The sequence below is a fragment of the Lemur catta genome, chromosome 19, assembly GCF_020740605.2.
Source record: "Lemur catta isolate mLemCat1 chromosome 19, mLemCat1.pri, whole genome shotgun sequence".
Taxonomy (NCBI): domain Eukaryota; kingdom Metazoa; phylum Chordata; class Mammalia; order Primates; family Lemuridae; genus Lemur; species Lemur catta.
The window spans coordinates 22395763-22413280 of record NC_059146.1 but is presented as its reverse complement, the minus strand read 5'-3'; the positions used below and the strand labels follow the sequence as shown (position 1 = coordinate 22413280).

At 53.3% G+C, this 17518-nt stretch overlaps 1 protein-coding gene across 1 annotated transcript; it reads right to left on the bottom strand.

The window, feature by feature from the left end:
- Positions 1 to 8236: 8236 nt before the first annotated feature.
- CTU1 (cytosolic thiouridylase subunit 1) lies at positions 8237 to 16020 on the bottom strand. Its single transcript, XM_045531014.1, has 3 exons — positions 15861 to 16020; positions 12177 to 12711; positions 8237 to 8961 (listed from the first exon to the last, which is right to left on the bottom strand). Exons 2-3 carry the CDS (start codon positions 12682 to 12684, stop codon positions 8435 to 8437), a joined length of 1035 nt encoding a protein of 344 aa, XP_045386970.1. The 5' UTR covers positions 12685 to 12711; positions 15861 to 16020; the 3' UTR covers positions 8237 to 8434.
- Between the last annotated feature and the right edge of the window lie 1498 nt (positions 16021 to 17518).

The window sequence follows — 17518 nt, the reverse complement described above, 5'->3', positions numbered from 1 at the left end:
GTGAATTTGACTACTCTAGGTGCGTCACATAAGTAGGATCGTACGACATTTGTCCATTTGTGTCTGGCTAAGTTGAGTCAATCTAATGTCCCCAAGATTCATCTATGTTGTAGCATGTGTCAGAATTCCCTTCCCTTCTAAGGCTTAATGATAGTCCATGTATGCATATACCACATTCTGTTTGCCCAGCTAAGTCCTCTTTGTGGGTTAGCGTCCCCCTTCCCTCCTTTCAATACATACTTACTGAGCACCTGCTGTGGAAACCAGACCCTCCCCCCCCCAAAATCCCTGCCCTACTGATGGTCATATTCTGGAAGAAAAAGCAAATAAATCAAATATAGGACAGCACAAGTTATGAGGGCCTGTGAAAAGGAGCAGCAAGTGCAAAGGCCCTGGGGTGGGAAGGGGCAGGTGAGCGAGAGGAGAAGAGACAATGGATAGGGGCAGTGAGGTCATGGAAAGTCCAGACTCCATGGGACAGGCACTATCTTGTCCCTATTTTACAGACTGGGAAACTGAGGCTGAGACAGGGGAAGTGGTTTATCCAAGGTCCCCCAGCTTGTAAGTGCAGGAGACAGCGCACAAACTCAGGTCTGTCTGAACCTCCACTCCACAATCCTTACTGTTCCTTCCATCGTCGCCCCGGGAGGCTGCCGATTTCACTTGCGCGCTGATTTGTGTGTTTTCACTCATTTCACATAACTCACTAATGCTTCTCTGGGCACGTGAGAATTCCGAGCACCCGCGGGACTGTTACTGTGCTCACTGTGCAGAGAAGGAAGGGGGGTTTGCACAACGCAAAGTGGGGCGCCGCGACCGGGACCCAGGCGGAGGGCTCCTAACCGCAGCGCACGGAATGTTCGGGAACAAAGGGAGGATGGTGCAACCGGCGGCGCGGTGGGATTAGCCCCAGACTCGGGGAAAGACGCCTCTGCCATTGTTCCAGGGAGGAAGGAGGAAAGGGCGGGCCAGGTGCGGGAGGGGTGTGGGTCCCGCCGCTTCTGTTGCCACCGGGGAGGCAGCGGCGGCTCCTCTCCTGGGCACCTGGGCGGGTGGGGCTGGGAAAGCCGCGGGTGGCGGCGGAGGCGTCCGGGGAAGTGGGCGATCGTGCCCGGAAGGGGCACCGTCGCGGCGGTTGGCTGATTTTGTTTTTTTCTTTGACTGCCCGCATGCAGACACAGGGAGGGCCCAGGCGGGGCTGGGTGGCGGCGGGACGGGCGCTGAGACCGCGGCGAGGAGTGGGCTGCGGGGTGCGGCAGTGGAAGACGCAGGGGGCTCGCGGGGAGGCTGCGTGAAGAGGGGCAGGTGTGTTTGAGGTGGCAGAACAGGAACGGCGGAGCCACCCCCTGCACGGGAAGCATGGGAGGCCGTGGCCAGGGAGTGGGATGTGGGGTTTTGTGGTTTCAGAGGTGGGGCCCTTCCGCGTGGAGATAGTGGCGGGCGTGACTGTGGGAACGGATGGCGGGGAAGGTGGTGGTCTCTGGCCACGTGCAGGTCATGGCCCTTGGAGGCTTTTGGCGGCGGGGTCCTTTCTCCACGGGTTCCAAATCCGTGCGTCAGCCAATGCCTGGTTCTGTCTCCACTTCTAACACAATCAGGCAGGTTGCCAAGGGCTGTACTTGTCACATTTAATCCTCAGGAAAGCCCTTAGGTGTTAGGGACTCATTAGTATCATGTTACCAGTGAGGAAACCAGGCTTTAGAAGCATCTTGTGCAAGTGGCAGAGTCAGGACTTGAACCCAGATCATTTGGCTGTTAAACACCACACCATTCTGCACAGCCTGGCACGAGCGTGCGCACAATGAATGTTTGTGGAATGAGCGGACAGACCTTCTCTTCTGTCTTCCCTTGTGTCCTGATGGCTCTTGGTTGGCAGTTTTTCTAGTATGTACCATGTGCCATGTCTCACTTAATGCTCCCAATTCTCCCATCAGCCCTGTGAGGTGCACACAATGACACCCATTGGCAGATGAGGAGATGGAGAGAAATGAGGTCAGATGTCCGATGTTGTAGGGTAGAGCTGGGATTCCCCAGCCCGCCTGACTCGATGTCCCTCTGGTGCTGGTCTCATGTTTCTCTCTGATTATCCAGTCGCTCTCTGTGTAATCTCCCAGACACCTTTCTGCTGTGTGCCAGACAGCCTCCATGTGCGCACCTGGGGTCCCTGATGCTCAGTGGACAGCCAAGCAATGCCTCTGCCCCACCGTGCCCCCAGTCTTCCCTGTGTTAGCATCCTCTCCCTAGGTGCTCCGGTCAAAGCTGGGAGTGGTTCCTGATTCCTCGCTCCTCTCATCTCCCACTTTGGCATTTCCTGTCACCTTAGCTCCAAAATAGAAGGCAAAGAATCCACCCACTTATCTCTTCTCAGCCACCCTCTTCCAAGCCACCCTTATCTCTCACCTGCCCAGGTGCAATAGCATCAGAACTGGTCCGGCTGCTTCCATGCTCGACCCCTGACCCTTCTCTCCCTCCTATGCCAAATCCATTCTCCACTCAGCAACCAACGTCTTAAAATGTGAAACAGTATCATGTTAAAACTTGCTTAAAACTCACCTGCGAGTCCCCAGTGCAATTATAATAAAATCTAAATGCCCCCAAGGTGCTCTGTGTCTGGCTTTTGTCCATCTCATCACCCCATGAGGTACTGCGCCTCAGCCCCTTGTATTTCTTTGATTTGGAAAATCAAAGGTGCCTCCCCACCTCAGGGCCTTAGCCTTTGCTGTTCCTTCTGCCTGGAACACACTTCCTGCCACTCTGCCCGTGATCATCATGCAAAACTCAGCTTAAAGGTCCCCTCCTGATCACCTTCTGTGGAGTTGACATTCCCTTCTAGTTTCTGTCTCAGCCCTATGTTGGTCTCCTTCCTACACCTTATTTTAATCTATAATTGCTTTATGTGTTTGCCTCCTTGTTTATTATTGTTGTTTATTTTCTCTCTCTATGGCACTTACTGTCAGACGTCCCTCGTGCATTATTTATTGACTTTCTTACTCTCCCGTGTAATCTGTCTCCCACCGCTTGAGTGTCAACTCCGACAGGGCAGAGATTTTCACCTGCTTGACCTGCATCTGTGCCTTGGCACATAGCAGGTGCTCAGTAAACATTTGTGGAACAAAAAAACACCTCCCTTACTAGAACTGAGGCTTCATGAAGGCAGGGACCTTGTCCATCTCGTTCACTGCTGGATCCCTGGTGCCCAGTCTGGTGCCTGGCACTTGGCAGGGGCTCTATGAAAACAAGCCGAGTGAGTGAGGTTACCTTGGAGCCTGGTTCTCTCCAGACTCTGCACCCAATGCCTCTTCTTCAGCCCTGACAGTGACCTCCAATTACCCAGCTCTGAAGAGCACACACAGATGGAAGATGCGGGAAGCCTATCTTTCTGAGACTGAGCTCCAGATTCCTGCCAGGGGGTGGGGGGAAGGCTTCTGATCCCAGGTGATGGGATGCTGGAATTTCACAGATCCACTGTCACAACCAATAAGAATGAAAAAGTCCCTTGTGTTTCTGTAGGGCTGTGTTTGCCAAGGCCATAGACCACAGCAAAAGCCACCCCCACCACGATGACTAGGGCCTCCAGCCTCAGCAGCCCCCTCCCGGCCCCCCATGTTTACTACGGCTTCCTCCTCAGCCAGAGTCTCCTGGGTTTACTGTGGCCACCTGCCCAAGGGGTGAACATGTTCATTGTTGTTCAGCCTGCTTAGGAGAGACTTCCCTTGGATTTGCATCGTCTTTGAGTTCATGTGGGAGCTTCTAAGGATTACGAAACACATTCTCAGTGTTGAGTAGGACTCCCGGCTCTAAGTGAGGACTTCTTAAGTAGCCTTCCCACTCTTCCCACCCTTCGATGCCCTTGCCACTGCCTTAAGTTTTGGCTGTCGGATCCACACCTGGACCGTCACCCCAGCCTTCTCCCTGTCCTCCTGGCTTATAAGCTTCCCCCTCCACTCTTCCCTGGAACTGGCCCTGGAGGGATCTTTCTGACAGCCAGAGCTGGCGCTTCCTAGCGGCCCATCAGCCCAGACAGATGCCCGCCCAGCATGGCATTGTGACCCTTCACAGGGAACCTGCCCTGCTTCCTGCTCTAGGAGCAGCGGTTCCTCGCAGGTACACGGTGCTCCCGTGCCTGCTGTTCTGTCTACCTTGCACGTTTGTCCCTCTCACCCTTCCCTGTGCTCATTCTTACTCATCTTTGGGTCTCGCTTTAAACACTGCCTCCTCAGGAAGCATTCCATGACGCACCATGGAATGGTTAGACGCCCCACCTCTGGCTCCCCTGTGTCCCTCCTAACCCCCATGGTGACAGGTATCCTGCTGGGACTTGACTTGGCTGGTGTCCCTGCCCACCTTCCCCACCAGACAGGGAGCCCACTGAGGGCAGGGACTGGGCTGACTCAGCTCTATTTCCCCACTGCCCTGCGCAGGGCCCCTCGGCTCCTGGGAGGTGTCAGGAAATGTTTGCTGCGTGAATAAACGAATGATCATTATCACTCCTCTTGTTCAAAAATGCTCCGTGCTCCATAGCACTAAAACCCAAAGCCAAGCCTGTGTGACCTCTCCCTCTTCCCTCTCTCCTCCACGCACCCCTTTCTGCCTTTTCCTCCAATCTCAGAGTTTGCACTGGCTGTTCCCTGCCAGGAATGCTTTTCCTGCCAATCTACAGAACTCTCTGCCCACGCCCCTTTATGTAGGTCTTCGCATGAATGTGTCCTTTTCCCCGGGCCTTCCCTACCCACCCGACTTCAATATCTGTGACGCCCTCCCCAGCCCTCTCTCTGTCACCATCTGTCATACTATATATGCAACTTATTTTTCTTGTTTTTTTTTTTTTTTTGTCTCTTGCATAAAAATAGGCTTTTGTTTTGTTCACGGCTATCACAAATTACATGCTCCATAAATACTTGTTGAATGAATGAATGAACAAACACAGGGGTCTTGAAGTCGAGTGCCCAGTGTTTATACGGGGCCTTAAGACCTATGCTATCTGGCCGGGCGCGGTGGCTCATGCCTGTAATCGTAGCACTCTGGGAGGCCAAGGCGGGCGGATCATTTGAGCTCAGGAGTTCAAAACCAGCCTGAGCAAGAGCAAGATACTGTCTCTACTAAAAAAATAGAAAGAAATTATCTGGACAACTAAAAATATATATAGAAAAAATTAGCCGGGTATGGTGGCGCATGCCTGTAGTCCCAGCTACTCGGGAGGCTGAGGCAGGAGGATTGCTTGAGCCCAGGAGTCTGAGGTTGCTGTGAGCTAGGCTGATGCCACGGCACTCTAGCCCAGGCAACAGAGTGAGACTCAGTCTCGGTAAAAAAAAAAAAAAAGACCTACATTGTCTCTCATCCTGAGGACTGGCTCAGAGACCAGGCGGCAGGTGGGAGAGAGCTGAACTCCCTATCTGGGCCCCGGAGGGAGAGACCTGGCTTTGCTGGCTATGGCCACCTGATGCAGTGTGGTCACACTGGCCCCTTGTGGCAAGAGCTGAGAACAGCACCTTCCCCAGCTCTGAAGAGGCCCCGGCGAGGAAGGCAGTGAGCACACAAGGAGCGAAGCGCTCAGGTGTATTGTATTTACCAACAATAACCACAGGGTGGAAGTATCATCCTTTCCCCATCATTCGGATGAGCATCCTGCCCAAGGTCACATGGTTCAAGGGGCAGAGCCTGGTCTTTAAACTCAGGCAGTCTGGCTCTAGAACGCACGCTGCAAACCTGCGCTATCCAGTAGAGTAGCCACGAGTCACATGTGGCGACAGACTGTGGGGAATCTGAATTGAGATGGGCTGTGAGTGTAACATACACATTAGATTTTGAAAACTTGATATGAAAAAAGATACATAAAAAAACTCAAAGCTCTAAAATATTGATTACATGTTAAATTTATAATATTTTGTATATAGTGGGTCAAATAAAATTTATTATAAAAATTTCACCAGTCTCCCCCTTTTAAAAATATGACTACTAGAAAATTTGTTTTTTTTTTAAATATTTTTTAATAATAAAGAGACGGTGTTCTTGTTATGTTGGCCAGGCTGGCCTTGAACTCCTGGCCTCAAGCGATCCTCCTGCCTTGGCCTCCCAAAGTGCTGGACTTACAGGCGTGAGCCACTGTACCTGACCAAAAATTTTAAAATTACGCATATAGCTTGCATTATATTTCTATTGCATAGTGCAGCTTGAAACCACAACAGATATCTAATCAACCCCCCCCCCACTCCTTATATGGAGGGAAGAACTATTGAACAGAAGGGAAAGGGTCTTTTGCCCAAAGCCACATGGGAATTCAGTGGCCCATCTGCAACAAAAACCCAAGTCCCCTGGCTTCCAGCAGACGGCAGAGCAAAAGGGTCAAGAGCCCCAGCTCCTTTCTTGATCTGTTGCTGTGAGACCTTGGGCATGTTACTTCACCTCTCTGGGCCACAAGTTTATCCTTCATAAAATTGGGGATAAAAATCACTCCTCTCTTCACTGAGCTAATAAGGAGAGCTTGGCCCAGCGCCTAGCGTACATCATTCCATACAATTCACCTTGATCATCTTGCGCCCCCTACCGCCCATTCTCCTCACGGCAGCTGGAGTAGTTTTTATTATAGAAAATGAAAATTGGATCCAATCCTGGGACCAAAGCCCACCAAAGACTTACCATCACACCTAGAATGAAATCCAAGCCCTTTTTGCCTCCACAAGAACACGTATGACCACCCCTGCCCACGCCTCGTTTCATCTCGTTCTAGTCTTTTCCTGCCCACACTGCTCTGGCCACACGGGGCTCTTCTCTGGACTTGCCACGTTTACTCTCGCCTTTTTCGCACTGGCAGTTTCCTCAGCCTGGGAAGCTCTTCCCCAAGATGGTTTCATGATTTGTTCTTTTGCTCTTTGCAGGTCTCTGCACAACGCTGCCTCCTCTGAGGCCCTTCCTTCCCTAGTTCCTATGGAAACTGTCTCTTCCTGTCTCCCTCCTTCCCCTTATCCCGACTTTTAAAGAATTGTAGCATTCAACACTATCTGACATTTACGTTTATTTGCTTATTGTCCATTTCTCCCAGACTGTGAACTTCATGAGGGCAGGAGCTTTTGTCTCCTGTTCACTGCCATGTTCCTAGCACCTAGAGGAGTACTTGACACAGAGGAAGTGCTCAGTAAACGTTTGTTGAATGAATAATTAAGCTTATGCTCCGTTACCCCACAGGGGAAGCAGGGCATCTGGTCCAGGCCCTCTGGCCCAATCTTTTAATAATTAGGAAAAAGGAGACTCAGAGATTTTGGATGTCCACACAGTGAGGACAGGATGGAGAGGTGGGGGTTTGGGAAAAACCTGTGCCCTGGGTTGGGTGGGGTGGGAGGAGAGAACCAGGGAAGGCTTCTAGGAGGACCCTGGAGGCTTTGAGCAGGATGATGGGAGGGTGGAGGCATTCCTGACAAGGAGTCAGCCCAGCAAAGCCTGGAGGTGGGACTGAGAACACCAGGTCTCTCCAGGAAGAAGCTTCTGGGCCTCACCTCCAGGACCTACAAGGCAGCAACCCTGAAACCCAGAGCCCCCTGGTGGCCAAACCTTAACATGAACAGCCAAGTCGGCCACCATTTACTGAGCACCTGAACCTCTCTGATCTTCCATTTCCTCTCAAAAGTGCTTTGATAGGGAGGAGGGTCGTTTATTCCATTGTTAGAGAAGAAAATGGAAGATCAGAGAGGTTAAGTCACCAACCCAGGCTCACACAACTCTGCCTCTATAGAAAGCCCAGGGTTTGGGAAGCCCACTCAGTCTCTCCTCAGCCATGACAGAGACACCAGGAGACAGTCAGGTGGTGGAGGGGCAATTCCACAACCCTGGAGACCTCCCAAATGGGTGACCTGGGGCCATTTGCCACACCTCAGGCTATAGCCTGTGAGGCCGTGGTGGGGATGAAATAACAGGCTGCAGCTCCGGCTGCACTGGGAAGGAAGCATCATGCTGGTAACCCTGAGTGACACGTGCCCATCAAGTCACGTGACTGCAGGCAAACAGGAAAACAGCAGCCACCTGGTGCTCAAGGAGGGTTAGGAACCCCCTGAGCACGCCCAGAACCCAGCAGAGGCACTAGGCAGGCAGCCCCCCTAATTCCCACTCAATCGGGAACCACAAGTTGTTTAGCCCCCCCCACCCCCACCCCCTTCCTGAGACCCCGGTGTCTATTACCCCAGCCCCACCTCCCCCAGTCCTAGAACTGGCCCCCTCCTCCCTCAGTCCCAGTAGCCCACCCCAAGGACCCTCCTCCCCCAGACCCAGAAGCCCGGGGCCCCCCGCTGCTACAGGGTTACAGGTCACTGGTTCCCTGTCCTCCTCCCAACCCCACATGGAAGGCCGGGCAGAGAAACTCGGCTTTATTCACAGAGGTATGTACAGGCAGCCCCCGTCCCCCGGAGCGTCGGATCCCAGGATCCCAGCCGGGGACCTGGGGACACTAGAAGGCGGGGATGGCCTCCGAGGCAGGGGGCCGGGCGCGATCCCGCGGCGCCTCCTCGTCCAGCCCCCGGCGGCCCTTGCCGATGGCCAGGCGGGGCCGGCCGCGGTTCAGGCCGTCCAGGAGGGCGCAGGCCTGGCAGAGCGCGCGGCTGGCCAGCGCCCCGCAGCGGGAGCAGGCGCCGGGGCGCGGGGGCAGCGCGGCGGGGGCCAGCGCCAGGCGCTCGGCCGAGTGCACGAGGTCCAGCACCGCCGACGGCCGCGCCGCCTCCAGGCGCTTGAGCAGGTCGCGGGCGTGGCCGCGGAAGGCCTCGGGCGCGTAGACGCACTCCTCGGAGAAGTAGTCGAGGCGGCGGAAGTGCGCGTACAGCACCACCTCCTTCTGCGACGCGAACTGCAGCGGGCGGCAGCGCGGCAGGGCGCCCCCCTCGCCGGGCGAGCCCAGGCCCCCTCCCCGGGCCAGCCGCCCCGTGTCGCCCCGCAGGAAGTTCATGAGCACGGTCTCTGCCATGTCGTCAGCGTTGTGACCTGGTGGGGGAGAGAAGGGGGCAGGTGAGGTGGGGAGCGGAGGGCGCTGCCGGTCACGGAGCCACCTGGGCACCCTAGGGCTGCCAGGACCCAGAGAGAAACGGGGATGGGGACAGCGGGACAGGGAACCCCCGGGCATCGTAGAGCAGCCAGGTGGAGGCCGGAGATGGACATAGCAAGAACGAGAGGGAGACACACACAAGCTCCCCTGGAACAACTTGGGGGTACCCTCATTTGCCACCCACCTACTGCATACCACATCCTACGCTAGTTGCCCCTACACGTAGGGAGTAAAAGTGCTTTATGCTGCTAATACCTTCTCAGCCTCAGTTAAAACTGTAAAACTGTAATTCAAACTGTGCACAAAAGTCAAAATGGCGTTTAACAAGAGATTCTCAAGATAGCTGGTGTAGGCAGGCTACTCTCTCTCCCACCCCCTAGGGTGTCCATGTGCTAATCCTGGGAACCTGTGAATACGTTTGGTTACAGGGCAAAGTGGAATTTAAGTTGCAGGTGGAGTTAGGGTTGCTAACCAGTGACTTCAACCCCGGGGAGTAGCCTGGACCATCCAGGGGGCTGAATCTAATCACTTCTAATCCCTGACGTGGAAAAGGGAGGCAGAAGAGTCAGAGTGGGGGTAGTGAGGACAGAAGTAAGGTCAGAGCAATGTGAAATGAGAAGGACTCAACCTGCCATTCTTGGCTTTGAAAGTGGAAGAAGGGACCACGAGCCAGGGAGTGTGGGCAGCCTCTAGAGGCTGGAAAAGGCAAGGAAATGGATCCCCTGCCCACCCTCCTACGCAACCCTGCTGACACCTGGATTTTAGTCCAGTGAGACTCTTGCTGGACTTCTAACTTCCAGAACTGCCAGATAATACATTTGTGTTAAGCCATGAAACTTCTAGTAATTTGCTACAGCAGCCATAGAAAAGCAATGGTTCTTGAGGTAGTGTCTCTGACAACACAGACTGCAGTGTTTTTTTATCTTTTTTTTTTTTCCGACTGCAGTGTTTCTGTGTTATCTCTGTTTGGAAAGACCGGTGAGAAATATTTACACATAAGTCACCATCATTGAAGCTAAATCTGTTACTTGTCCTGTGTCTTGTCAAGTTATATTTAAGACTATATCAGTGGTTCTCAACCTGGGGCGATTGTCTCCTCCTTCCCTAACCCCAGAGACATTTGGCAATGTCTGGAGACATTTTTGGCTGTCGTGGCAGGGGTGGGGGTGGGGTTGCTATGAGCATCCAGTGGGTAGAGGCCAGGGATGCTACTAAAATCCTACCGTACACAGGACAGCTTTCAAACAACAAATTATCTGGCTTCAAATGTTAATAGGGCTGAAGTTAAGAAACCTCCAGTGTACATAGTAAAACCCACCAAGAACTTTGCTCTAATTTTGTTTGTAGTAATGGTGACTTTCCAAAAGGACTGTGACCTTGAGATCAGGTATGTTTGCCACTGGAAACTACATCTACTTAAATGTTTATCGTCCAAGAGTTGTGTCTGTTGACTTAAAGTTGTAAGCCACCTTAATTACAGGAGGCTGGATTTGCTCCACACCTTGTCATTACAAACCCACTTACGAGCTCCCTGATTTTGTAATAATTATTACAATAATTATTATTATATGCCTTTAAAAATAGAGTGTATAAACAAAGAGTAAAAATCACTTTATAAGTTAGGGATTTTTCTGGAAGCCTTCATTATTTTTATAAGTACAATCAATAAGTGATTCTAATAAATTAACTTTAAAACCCAAGGCAACCTCATTCCTCCATACAGACTGCTCTCATGCAGAAAGGAGTATTCTTCCCGTTCTCCACCAGAGGAAGCTAAGGCTCAGAGATCCGGGATTTGTCCAAGGTTACACCAGTGAATGAAGCTCGGGTGCCCTCCCCGGAGTCCATGCCCTAGCACAGTGGGAGAAGAGAGTCCCAGAGGTACCTTTGCCTTCATACTCCTCAGATGTGTTGATTCTCTCCTGTTTCCTACAACCATTGCTTCTCACCTAGACGATCGCAGCTGTCTCCCTCCTAACTGGTGTCCTTAGCTATGTCCTTGTCCCTCCTAAGTTCCTCACCATAGCTAGGGTAAGCTTGTCAAAGTTCCATTCCTTTGAAACTCTCTTCACTTCATGTCAGTTTCACTGGTTCCCCCACTGCCCCAAGGGTAAGGTCTGAACTCATCCGCCTCTAGCCTCACCTCCTTTTGCTCTGTGGGCTCCAGCCACACTGGGCTACTTGGTGCATCTCAAACTGGCTTTTGCAGGCCAACAACCACCTCACCCCAGTCCTTACCCCCATGTACCTCTTCACCTTGAGCCTTCAGATCTCAAAGACTTCCCTGACTCCCTCCCATCATGTCACAGGGTTCTTCTCTCTTTGCACACATAGTCCATGTAATTTTCTTCACTAACACTTTGGAGCATTTATAATTTTATATTTGAGAACCATGCAAAGGTAGGAACTTGTACATAACTCTATTCTCAGCCCTAGCCTGGCAATGATGACAATAGCACATATGAAATATGTAAAATATATCATATATATTATGTAATACATAATAATAGATAACACACAGCTATATATACTTTACTACTACTAACTCATCTAATGGTCAGAACAAGTCTCTGACTTGGGTACCATTAATACTCCTGGGTTAGGGATGGGGAAACAGGAGTATGGAGAGATTAAGAGCTTTGCTATGGCAACAGTTTGGATCTGGCATGTAGAAAACTGAGCAGCTGTTCGTTGAAGGAATGGATGAGAGAATAAAAATGAATTATCAAAGAGAGGAGAGGCCAACAAAAGGAGTTAAGAGATCTTTTTCAGAGATAGAGATAGAGTCTGAAAGATGGACCACGAGAGACCAAGAATATTAGAAACAACTAAAAATAAGTAAAGATCTAATTCCCAGAGACTAACTTTTACCCCCCAACCACTTTGCCAATCTGTAAAGACCAGTGCGGTGGCCAAGATCCAAGCCTTTGTGACGTCACCCTGCCTGGCCCCGTTTTCTCTCCAGTGTCTTGAGCCCCAAACAGGAGCACACGCGTATCCCTAGCTGCTCACTGGGATCCTCCCCTTAAGTCATGCCCATGGTCTCTTTTCCCACTTCCAGGGCATGTGCCTAAGTCCCCCTTTAGGGCCCGCCCCCAGCCTGCGCATGTGCCACCCCCGCACACCCTCCCACTACACCAGCGCCTGCGCTCACCCGTCACAATGTGCGTGGCTCCCACGAGGCGCGCCCCTTCCTCCAGCGCTCGGCGCCGCAGCACCCCGCAGAAGGTGCAGCAGGAGCGGCTGCGGCCTGAGCCGGCCGTGCTGCGGGCCACAGCGTCCATCGTCCAGCCCCCGAAGAGGTCTGCGTAAGCCACGACGGTGAGTGGCAGCTCCCAGCGCGCTGCCTGGCGCTGCACGGCCGCAAGCGCCGCGTCCCGGTAGCCACCAATGCCCTCGTCCACAGCCACCAGGTGCAGCGAGATGTCCAGGCGCGGTGCGAGCTCGCGTAGCACGTGCGCGAGCACTGTGGAGTCCTTGCCGCCCGAGGCGCCCACCGCCACCACTGCACCCGGAGGCAGCAGGCGGCCGGCGAGCACCGTGTGCAGCACCTCGGCCTCGAAGGTGGCGCAGAAGCAGGCGCCACACAGCGCGTGTCCCGAGCGCGGGCGGCGGAGGGCAGCTCGTGCCGCGTGACAGGAGGTGCACGGTGGGGCGGGCATTGCGGGAGGGGTCGGCTTCTCCTAGAGCTGGAGAGAGGGGAGTGGTTACACGTGGATTCCGGATTGCGGGTTCCTTGCCTTTGGGGGAGGCTGCCTGATAACACCCTGCTGGGGATAGGCCAGGGGCAGGTGTGTGCGGGCAGAGTAGCTTGTTCTGGAGCTGGGAACAGGAGAGTTGTACATGGTTCTGGTGACGGAAGGCCACTTCGTCCAGAAAGCCTCCTTGGGTTGAACTCAGTATGCACCAAAAAGAGGAGCTTAAGGAATTGGTTTTGGAGGAAAGAGAGGAAGAGATGGGCAGGTTATACCTAGAATTAGGTAGTGTCCTGTCCATGGGATGGGGTGTCTGTTAAGGACCAGTTGCATGGCCTCCAGGGAGGCCCCCTCATGTTACACCCTTGATCAGAAGGACAAGGTGGGTATCACTGACCTGGGCCTCCAGGGCTGTTCAGAGAGCTTGGGACGAGAGGGGCCAGTGACTCTAAAGACAGAGGCCAGGGACTGCAGCTCTGTTCAGGGGAAGGGGGGGAGGGTAAACAGGAAAGACCAATTGGATTTCACTTTAGGGGCTAGGGCACTGTCTCCAGGAATGGGTCCCGATTGCATCCTCTGAAAGGCAAGGTGACCTCCAGGGACACACAGAGGCAGCCTGGGTCACGCCTCTAGGGAGACCAGCCGGGTTGTATCTGTTTTGGGGGTGAGGGGTGGGCCTGCAGGATTGGATTCAACTCTGCTCTGGGATCAGAATCCCCCACAAGCTTCTGTGGCCTCATCAAGACATGGATCAGCCCACCCTTGACCCCTACCTCTTCTCCTCTTTCCCACCCTCCCTCCTCCCCACTCAGCCAGGACTCCAACCTTCCAGCCACACACACCCTCCTTGGTCCCACCTGCCTGGTGAAGCCATGAAAATTTACCAGGCTCAGTCTCCCCTTCCCTAAGCCATCATCATCTCCAGCCTGGACTACGGCAGTAGCCTCCTTCTCATTCAGAGCAGGCTGCTTCTAGAATTTACCACAATATGTGGATTTTATGTGACTGTATATTTACTGTCTAATTTCCATAAGGGCAGGGAACAGTCAGATGTCTAATAAGCATCTCAAAACCCAAATTCCTGATTCCTCTAACAACAGGTTTCTCCTAGAGAAAAGGGTAGCTCCGTCCTTCCAGCTGCTCAGGCCAGAAGCCTTAGGTCCAGGATCCTGGACAGCTCTCTCTCACAACTGTTGTCACTCTCCCAGTGGATGACCAAATCGCAATGTCAAATCTGGACCTTTACTCCAAATACCCCCCTCGGGCTTCCTCAGACCTCAAACTCCAGGTGCCCAAACAGAATGAAGTAAATCCTGTTTGTAGCTTCAAAATAGCCAATCACTTCTCACTATCTCCACGGCCACCACCCTAGTCTGGGCCATCTCTCTCTGGGGCTCTTGCAGGGGGCTCCTCGCTGGTCTCCCTGCCCCTACCTCCCCTCCTCTTCACACTCTTCTCCACTTAACAGCCAGTGGGATCCTGCCCAGTATCTTCTCGACATCCATGAATCTCGTCTCACTTTAGTCTATGCTAATGGCTGATGAGGTCCTAAGTGATCTGGCTCCTTTTTCCTCTGACCTTGTCCCTTCCCACTCTCCTTCAGCCACACTGGCTTCTACTGTCTTGTCAAACACCTGAGGAACAAACACTTCTGCCTCCAGGTGTTTGCACTGGCTGTTCTCTTTGTCACTGCAGCAAGCAGCCCCCAGGAGTCACAGCTGAGCAACACCCTTTGAAATCTCCTCTCCTTTGGCTTCTGACTCAATCTCCGTCTGCGCTCTTGAATTTTCTTCTGCTCACATCTCTTGGGGAGGGCATCTTCATGTCCTCAGGTCCCGCCCAGCACCCTTCCTCCCATTCTCCCTGTGGGCCCTTCTAAGTCATGATATTCAGATGTCCCTCTAGGCTGGTCCTCCAAATGGCCCACTGAGGATCCCCTCTGGGGCACCTTTCAGACCCTCAGACGCTAAGTGCCCAGACAACTTATTCCTCACAATGCAGAAAGCTGTTCTTGCCCAGCTGTTTCCTGTCTTCTGAGAGTAGCCACCACCACCCAGCACTTTTGCAGGACAGGACATAAGGTCACCCTGGACTCATCTCACCCTCTAGATCTAGTCACCCAGTCCTGGGGGTCCACATCCTGTGGAATGGACCCCCTGGCAGCCCATGAGTTGCACAAGTTGGCAGAGCCTTATAGGCCATGATATGGAATTTCAGTTTTATTCACAGGGAGACAGGACCCATGGAAGGTTTTTGAGCAGAGAAGGGAAACAATCTCACTTAGGTTTCAAAAGGATTCCTTTGGCTGCTGCGTGGGGACGACTGTAAGGGGCAAGGGCAGAAGCCAGGAGGCCAGTGAGAAAGCTATGGCAGTACTCAGCGAGATGGTGGAGGACTGGATGGGGTGGTGGCAGTGGACGTGGGAAGAAATGAAATTCTGGGTCTGTTTTGAAGGTGGAGTCCATGGGACTTGCACAAGACTTGGATTGGAGTGGAGCGTGGGGCGATGATAAAAGAGAGAGATGAAAGAGCATTTTGAGGTTTTGGCCTGAGCACCGGGGAGGATGTTGGGGCTATTTAGGGAGGGGAGAAAACAAGGAACTCCATTTGGACTTGTTATCAGGTTTGAAGTGCCTTCCCCTCAAAGACTTTATGGATCCCAAACTGGGTTGGGTGCCTCCGCTGGGCTCCCAGCGCTGCTTGTATACCTCCAGCCCAGTCCTGATCCTGACTCTGGCTGTCACTCCCACTGAGCTTCTTAAAGGCAGGTATAGGGTTGGCCTCGTTCCCCGCCCCCGCCCCTCCACCCCCCGCCGCCTCGCACAGAGTCGGTGCTCAGTAAATATCTACAGGATGAGGGAATAATAAATGCTCCCAGAAGCCAGGCCGCGGACCCCAGGGATGCCTCTGGATTGCAGCTTTGTCAGAAGGATGGAGAAGGAGTGACGTGGGGACAGGCGCAGGCAGATGGTCTTATCCTGACGTGGGGAGAAGGAGCTGGAAGGGCAAGCAAGAGACAGGCCGGACCGCAGTGTCCAAAGTAGGGATCCTGGCCAGAAGGCCTCTAGGCCACAGGCGCTGGGAAATCACAGAGGCGAGTGTCACCACCCACGGGCCGATCCGACGCAGGAGAAAATACTCACCGGAGCAGAACGCGGTGCTCAGACGTCCACACGGCCTGCCACGCGGAAACCCAGCACGGAAGTGACTTGGAGACTACGACTCCCACAAGGCCTTGGGGCTGCCCTACGTAAGGCTTCCAGAACATCACGCAGCAGCTCCGCCAGAAGCTCCTGGGCTCCGGCGCCGGCTTGGCCTACAACTCCCAGCAACTCCTGCGGCCGCTCCTCTTGTTCTGCCTACAGCTCCCGAAATGCACTGCCCTGTTTCTTTTCTGCGCCTGCGCACGGGAGCGGCGGGGGCTGCGTGTACGGTGGTTGCTATGGTAACGCGCCCCCCCACCCTCCCCGCAGGATGCTGGGTAGGCGAAGTGGCTGCAATCTGATTTCCTGGTTTTGTGGGATTATTATGTGCTGTTAAAGGGATTACAGAGCACAATTTTTCTACCCTTGAGTTAGAAAGGGGTTGCAGGTGGGAATTAAAGGTGGGGGTGCCGGGGTTGGCGGCGAGTGTCAATCGGGGAGATGGCGCATGCGCAGGGCAGAGACTGAGGGTGCAGGTCGAATTGGGAGAGGGAGCGGGATGCGGGCTGAGGGTCACTGCGTGTGCATCAGCTGTCAATGATTTTGGAGGGGTGTCTGCACGTGCTGTTGGTTCTGGGTAGCGGGTGCGACTGAGATCCACTGCGCAGTTGCTGGGCAGTGAAACGGGTAGCCACCCACTACTCTGACTTGGTGCTGGAGGTGGAATTCGAAGGATAAAGGACAGGTGAGAGAGTCTTGACGATCTGGAGACCCTAGGGACCCCAGAGACCTCGACTTTCAAGACTGAAGGATCCGAATCTCAGACCTCTGATACTCAGTAGTCTCTGGGCCTAGGGTCGTGGAGCCCCCAGAATTCCAGTGAACCAGGGGCCTGGAGACCCACACCCTCCAGATTGAGGGATCCAAAGGCTCAGACCCTTCTCTCTAACCCAGGAGCTTGCAGGCCCAGAAACTCAGACCCTTGAGACCAAGGAAGTTGAAAGATTGAGACTCCTGGGACCCAAGCAGCTGAGAGAACCAGTACCCTAGAGACAACCTTCCCCACCTTCAAGTCACAGGGATCCGGATGCCCCCACCCTTTCAGCCCAAGGTCCTTGGAGACCCTGGAGACTGAAGTATCAGGAGTCCAAGGACTCAGACATCCAGGAGCCTGAATATCCAGGGCTAAGCAACTGAGACCCTTGAGGGTCTCCAAACCTAGGTCCCCACAAAACCACCGTTCAAAGTTTCTGAAGATGAAGGAACCAGCACCCCAAGGTGAGATGATGTGAGAGGGAACCCACATCCATTTCTTCCCCAAACCATGATGCCTTCCCTTCAGATTAGATGGCCTCCATGAGGTCACTGTTAATGTCATCATGGGACAGTTCTATCCATTTGTGCTCATTGGTTCATTTGTTGAATTTATCTCCTGAGGACTCCTTGTGCCAGGCTGGCCCTGGGCTAGGTTCTAGTGACACAAATGAATCAGACTTGGTCACTGACCTCTGAGCTCCCCCTCCTGGTGGGAGAGATGGGGACACACTCCAGGATGACTGAAAGTCATCTGTTTTCTCCAAGATCTGCTAAATATTCTATTTATTACGTATAAATCATACCTAGAACGGTCTTATGAGAAAACAGTTTAAAAAGTCTTT

Bases quoted from the DNA above. Each gene is read 5' to 3' on its own strand.
- CTU1 (XM_045531014.1), bottom strand. From the start codon at position 12,684: ATGCCCGCCCCACCGTGCACCTCCTGTCACGCGGCACGAGCTGCCCTC. The intron at 8,962-12,176 runs GTGAGCGCAGGC...CTCCCCCACCAG, and splicing joins AGCCACGCACATTGTGACGG to GTCACAACGCTGACGACATG.